At 35.3% G+C, this 6,862-nt stretch overlaps 1 protein-coding gene across 3 annotated transcripts; it reads right to left on the bottom strand.

Moving 5' to 3' along the window:
* Positions 1–625: 625 nt before the first annotated feature.
* On the bottom strand, positions 626–4,348 carry LOC106396838 (VIN3-like protein 2). 3 transcript variants are annotated; one of them, XM_013837338.3, is made up of 4 exons: positions 4,163–4,348; positions 3,927–4,000; positions 2,082–3,074; positions 626–1,737 (listed from the first exon to the last, which is right to left on the bottom strand). In XM_013837338.3, the coding sequence occupies exons 2-4, from the start codon at positions 3,943–3,945 to the stop codon at positions 803–805; spliced, it is 1,947 nt and encodes a 648-aa protein (XP_013692792.1). In that variant the 5' UTR covers positions 3,946–4,000; positions 4,163–4,348; the 3' UTR covers positions 626–802. The 3 variants fall into 3 exon arrangements, with proteins under 3 accessions (XP_013692792.1, XP_013692790.1, XP_013692791.1); XM_013837336.3 differs by having other exon boundaries at positions 626–1,773; positions 4,163–4,344; XM_013837337.3 differs by having other exon boundaries at positions 626–1,773; positions 3,927–4,014; positions 4,163–4,332.
* Positions 4,349–6,862: the final 2,514 nt, after the last annotated feature.

The raw sequence follows: 6,862 nt of genomic DNA, 5'->3' as shown, positions 1-6,862 counted from the left end.
GCCTTGTATGCTGAGATAGAATGTTTACTTTGGACAGTCTCATATATGAGAAAATGAGGATATCTTCGATACGGTTCGAAACGGATTGCTCGGACCTAGTGGATATGACTACGAACCCGATGGAGTGGCCTACTTATGCGACAGAGATCGAGATGCTTCAAAGACTTCAGGAGGACTTTGAGGATGTGAGTTTGGCTCATATTTTTCGAAGTAAGAATGGTCGACCAGACGCGCTAGCGAAAGAAGTAAGACGTAGAGGATATATCTTTTTCATATATATCAGACCCGGACAGACGGAAATGCTCTTTGGAGAATCAGCTCATCTACTATCATTTAATCTAGCCTAAATGGATAGTCGACAAAAAATAAAATAAAAAATAAATAAATGGCATCGATTTAGAAAAGATCGATATTGTGTAGCCAATAGAACTGGTTGGGCTTTGAGGCCCACAGTGAACCCAAACAATTGGAGAAGTATACAAATTGAAAAAGCTGGCCCTATTTATTAACCGCATGATAGCAAGCTTTACACTTCGACGAGAAGAGTAGATAAGTGAGAATGATTATCATTTTTTCTTGACCTACTTGTATAAGAATAAGTTGATGTAACCACAAGTCAACGAAATAAATGATTCAGCCTAATACTATTTATAACTGGATTTAAAATCCACTAAAATAATCATCCTGACAAGAAAAACAAAACAATTCGATACCAAAAGTATTTTTCTTGCATGGAAATGTTCCAATAATGATAAATAAAGTTTTTTTTGACTTTTAATAAAACCGATTAAACCCCAAATATCTAATGCCATAACTTCATGCAGAAACCAGACTGAACAACCGCTGCCGCACCACCACCACCAATCGTAGAACGCTTACTCGAAACGCGGTCGCTGAAACTATGAACAAGCTGCTCAGCTAAAGCCACGGGATCATCAGCAAACGTATCTATAAATATCTTCACAACTCTAATCTCTTGTGGCGTCGCTCTCAAGCCATACCAAGTCAGAAACTTCTGTCTGAACTCTTTCTCAATGTGTCCCGAACATTCAAGCTGTCTTATGATCTTCACACAATGCTCAAGTCCACTCTCTGAACCTCCGTTTGCTGAATGATGATCACCGTTTTCTTTAACAGACTTTCCTTTTCTAGCTTGACGGTTCTTGGTTTGGTCTGACCTGAAGGGAGTAATAGGCAAAAGATTTGTCGTAGTAACCGGGTTTAGAGTCTCTCTGTTCTTGTCTGGAACCGTTTCTTCTTCAATGTTCTTCTCAGTCTGCACAATCTCTGTTGTCCTTTTAGCAGCATTCTCATCAGTAGGAGAATCTTTTATCTCGTTATGAGGAACAATGTAAGCGTTGTTGGACTCAGCTTCAACGGAAGGATTAGAAGACAACGTGCTGCAGTTCGTGAGAGGACTCTCGCTTCTTTCTTCTTCATTACGCGTCAAGACACTGATCTCATCGACTCCAAGCTCTCGTGTTCCGCTATAGGACACGACTTTGAAGCAGTACTCAGAAGCTGGAGCTAATCCAGAGACAACAAATCTCGCGTTTGGTGTAAACAATGTGCAAGTTGACTTCTCCTGGTACTCTTTCTCAGTGACCATGCGATGCCAAATACTGTAATGAACGATGTTTGATGGTGAGGTGACTTCGTTGGAGGCTAGTATCACTGTGAGTGAAGTGGCGTTAACATCCTCGAATCTGATCTTGGTTGATACTGTGGTTGCTGTATCTGCAGACACCTCATTGCACAATCCATAAGAACAATCTAGCAAACAAAAACAAAGAATCATCTTTATTAATCATACTTTAAATGGTTTTCACCGATAAAAACTCTCAACTATTTTTGAATCAGAAAAAAACCCCTAAACTATTTTTTTATCGTTCTTAACCCTCAACTTAACATATGTTAGCCTCCGTCTATATTTCAGTTAAGATATTATACTTGAGGAATTTTATCACTAAAACTTTGTAAAACAATTTATAAAAATTTATAAAACCGAATAAAGGTTTATAAAATCACTAAAATGGATAAAAAAATTATAAAATTATTTGCTTAATAAAAAAAAAGCTGACCGTGTTGCATCTTGGAGCTGCTTGGTGAAGGCAATGCAGCAACTTCATGAGGTGTTTCAAGAGATTCAAGAGCAGAAGAGCAAAGCTTCTGCACATCAGGTCCTGATTGTAGTCTGTTCACAATCCCTCTACCCATTTTCAAAGGAAGACCAGTGAGAGGACCAACATCAGCTTCAAGACTCTTCACAGCTTCATCAACAACCTCACACAGGTTCCGGTACTTACTCGAGCCCTTTGTAAGCTTCTGGACTAGTAAAAGACGGTAGCATAGTACATCCACCCTTCTGGTTTCTCTAGCAATAGTCAGTTGCTTCTTCCAACACTCAAGCAAGCTGTTTGGTTTACCGCAAGAGACGCAGTAGAAGCAGCAGCAACCACCCTCGCTTTCCTTAAGACCAGATTTTTCACTCTTGAAAGCACATTCAAGATGACAAGAGAATCCGCAAGAGTCACCTTCAAAGGGAGGGTCTGAGCTGCATGTTAACCAGAGACTAGGATCTTTGTTATCATCGTACTTACGACAAATGCAACAAGAACACCTTCTGCAAAAGGAATCTCCCTCTCTCAATATAGCCCTGCAAGCCAAGTTGTTGCAGTAGATAGCATTGTTGCAGCTCCCTGAGGAATTGTTGTTACTCGTTGGAGCCACATAACGACTAGGTTCATCGACTTTCCTTTGTCTCTTTGTGTTTCTCTGAACAGGCAAACAATCAGAATCTCTATTCTTCTTCTTCTTCTTGTTATTCTCATCATAGTCTCCGGAGTTTTTCTCGGATACAAGTTTCAAAAGAGCTTCGATGATCTTGACTTTGGTCAAGCCAGTGTACTTTCTCTCTTTGCCCATTTCAGCGCATAGGATCTGTAGAATCTCTTGGCGGCTCCATGCCTGCAACACTTCGGTAGCTAGTTGTGATTGCTTGGAGAGATCATAGACAAGCTGTCTCTTCTCATCAACACTCATTTGACTGCACTTTGATGAGTCACCTGCAGCTCCTGTATATATACATAGAGGAAAACAGTGTGAAATTTTAAACAATGGAGAAAATTGTCATAACCAGAAACCCAAAAACTATTCCAAGACTAGTACATAAATCTCCCTCAGAAGCTTGTTGTGTCTGATCTTACACAAAATGATGATGCTTAACTTTGTTTCTCAAATTAAGAAAATTATATATGCACTCAACGTAAATGCAACTGCAAAGTAACTTTGAAATTTTGAGAAGTAACATATTCATTCATTTAACACAAAGGTTGAACTACCATCACAGGATCGAGAACAATGTTGAGGTTGGAACAAGGAGTCAAAGAGGGAATCAAAACAACATGCCAAAAGCAGAGATCATGTTTTTTACAACGAAGTTGAAAAAATGGAACAAGAATCAAAGCATGGGTTCTGTTAGGTAAGAATTAGAACCAACATTCATCAATAAGTTAACAGTAGTAGTGACATCTCATGGAATCTTATTCCCATACAGAAAGAAAATCTTTTGACGCACGATTAAGTTATGTACAAAAGTCATATATATATCAACCAATATATAAAAAATAAACAAAGAATATGGAGTTGGAACCAACCAACAAGAAAAGTGAAAGACCCATTTATCAGAATCACCAATGAGAAACATAGATGAAAAAATTATATTAAGAAGCCAGTAAGCTAGATCAAATCAGTGAAAACTACAGTAAAGTCTCAACCTTTTTAATTAAAAAAAAACAATACAAATGAGCATCCAAAGCTTCATCATCAGCTGTGAACACTGTAGTACATAGAGAATAACAAAGATACACGAATATCGATACATCTTGAACAACCAAAGAAACCCAGAAGCTAAAAGTTGAAAGTACCATCGAGAGAAGAATCCATAGAGAGGAGACCGTTAGCAGAGAAGTGAGTCAAACCCACATTACCATATAAGAACCTGCCAAAAAAAACCTGCGATGTGAAGAAGACGACAAAAAAAAATATAAAGAAAAGAAAATAAAACTGGTGGGTACGAAATAAAACAGAGAGAAAGAAGATTAGACAGAGAGAGAGAGAGAGAGAGATCGGTGAAAAATAGGAGAAAAAGAGAAGACTTTACACAATAAGGGAGGGAAGCTACTGGTTCGTCGAGCAGAGAAGAAGAGATAACCGGACCGGTTTGTTACTCTCTCCCTCGAACTGAGAAGAGAGAGAAAGAGCTAGCAAAGGGAGGAGAGAGAGAAAGCCAAGAGAAGAGAAGATGTGAAGAAGAGAGAATAGATACAAACACAAAGCCTATAGAGCTGAGGAGATGCAGTTTTTGGTGGGCCCCATATAGAGTTATAATATTTTATTATATTTCTTAACCTTTTTTTTTTTATATATTTCACGTTATTTCGGTTTGGGGAATTGTTTTTGTACTTTTTAATTATTTTTACTATTGGTACGTAAAAAGTGTTGATCGGTAAGTGGACAATTCTCGTTTAGAAAGTATGATTCTAGATCTTTTAAAACGTTTATCAAACTATATATCCTATATAATTTAGTATGATATATTTATATTTACAATATGATAATAAGATAGCTGCAAACTTTCCTCGTCCATTTCTTTAACAAAAAAGAAGAAGAAGAAGATGATGAGATAGCCGTAAAAACCAGGGGCGGACGGAAGGTATACGTAACGGGGTCACGTGCCCCCGACTGTTTTTTTATTTTCCCTAAATAATTCAGCTCAATCTAAAAAAAAATTCTTTGTTTTGGTATCAAAAAATGAAAAATGCCCCCAACTAGATCAAGTTTTTATCTTGTGCCCCCAACTGAAACACTTTCTAGATCCGCCCCTGGTAAAAACTAGTATAACATCAAACATGAACCATAGATAGTAAATATCAAAGTGTTAAAGTATTAAAAGATAAGCTATGCGTTCAAAGTGTTAGTTAAAGTATTGAATTAGTAGGCTAACTACAAACTGTTGACCTTAAAAATATGCATATATCTGATAACAAAACGACATAGTTCTAACGCTTAGAAATATGATCGACACATGTCACCATTTACATTACCATTGAGGCATTGACTAGTTTTTAGAACATGATAACCTTTTACGAATTATGGATTAGATGATATATGGAGATGGCAGTTTTCAGATATACTATGATAAATAAAATTATATTCAGATAAAAATTATGGAAAAGTTGTTGCCAAATAAAAGCTTTGATTTCAAAGAAATGAAAGAGTATTCTTATGTCAATCATCACAAAATCACACAAATCCCATATGAAATTTCTCCTTGTATGAATTGTTTTTGACTCTTTTCCCGGGTATACTTATGTGACACTTATCTTATCTTAATCTTGTTTTATTATAAACGCTATGTCACGTGTTAGACTATCATTGGCAGGTCCCATCGAGTGTAGAAGTGTGCGTGTTATGGGAACATTGGCTATCATCACAAACGGGAAGACTTGGTGTACCTGAGAACGACATGCGTCGAACAATGCACAACGGCATAAATTATATTTCCTCCATTTTAACATAGACGATGTTTAGGAATAACTATTTTGTTTCAATTTATACGGAGTTTTGAAATTTTAAAGTTAACTTTAACTTTACTAGAAACTGTTCAACCAATTAAATTTTACTATTTGTTTTATAATTGGTTAATTGATTTTAAAATTATATCTTTAAAATACTTTTTTAGAAAAATATAATTTTTTTAATTTTTCTACGCTCTCACAAAATATCAAGTATTATGAAATAGAAAGATTACTAAATAATGAAATATTATCAAAATGTCATTTGTCTTTATTTATTGGATCACAAGTAGAGAAGAAGGGATAAACAACTTCGGATCCTTTCGGGTGTACCATCTATCATGCTTAGCTTTCCGTATATAGTACTTAATTCGCAAGAACGCATTGAACTTATAATAAGTAACTAATAACCGTTAACAAGTCTCGATTTACTTAGAAAACTAAAGATAAATAATCTATTTTTGTTGGCTTTTGTCTTGTGAAGGCACGCAGTCACAGACGTCTATTTCTCTTTAAATTCAGAACATGGGATGTTTTATATATATATATGTGTGTGTGTGTTTAATCATAGTAAACTTGTCTTGTTCGTTAGAGTTCTTTGATCCAAGTATAAATGTAATGAATATACAAGGGTTTTGAATGTTACATTGGTCGATTTGATTACCCAAACTGAGATATGTAGTATCTAGCATTAGTCTATATTACATACATGCATGCATACATCCAGTTATGAATTTTTGCAATATATCCATAATCATGTGCTTGTTTTATGTGCACAAAATATTGTTGGTAGCAGTTGTATTTACAATTTTATTTAGGGTTTTAAAAGTTATAAATAGATCCACTTTCTGGAGGTTTATATTCTTGCTTATGTTTTTTCTTTTACTAAATTTCCAAACAGTTGTAAACATACATTTCCTTCATAGTTACTTAGTAGAGCAAGAAACGGCTAGATGCGTGAAGTATTTGATTTTAGTTAAGCTTCTTTAGTATCAATGTATCATTTAATTTGTTGTTGGTGCATCTCCACCTAATTTAGCTTGCAAGCATCTATGTCATAGTATCGGCAATTTGTACGGTTAACATACATGTTTTCATTACATTTATGTTTGATTATTCAAACAATTAAGTTTAAAATTAATAGCAAATTTACTGTTCAAATCTCATTTGATTAAATATCCTAAAACTATGTGAAATTTTGATATCTAAACTTTTGGAAATTTGAAATGTAACCTTCTCTACTTTTAATGGCATTTTAATAATTAGTTTAGAATAATGATACGTTA

Source organism: Brassica napus, chromosome C1, assembly GCF_020379485.1.
Source record: "Brassica napus cultivar Da-Ae chromosome C1, Da-Ae, whole genome shotgun sequence".
Classification (NCBI taxonomy): Eukaryota; Viridiplantae; Streptophyta; class Magnoliopsida; order Brassicales; family Brassicaceae; genus Brassica; species Brassica napus.
Note: the sequence above shows the minus strand (reverse complement) of the source record. Positions and strands in the feature narration are given on the sequence as shown.

Coding starts and splice junctions, on each gene's coding strand:
- LOC106396838 (XM_013837336.3), bottom strand. Junction 1,774..2,081: donor CAGCTCCAAGATGCAACACG/GTCAGCTTTTTT, acceptor TTTGTTTGCTAG/ATTGTTCTTATGGATTGTGC.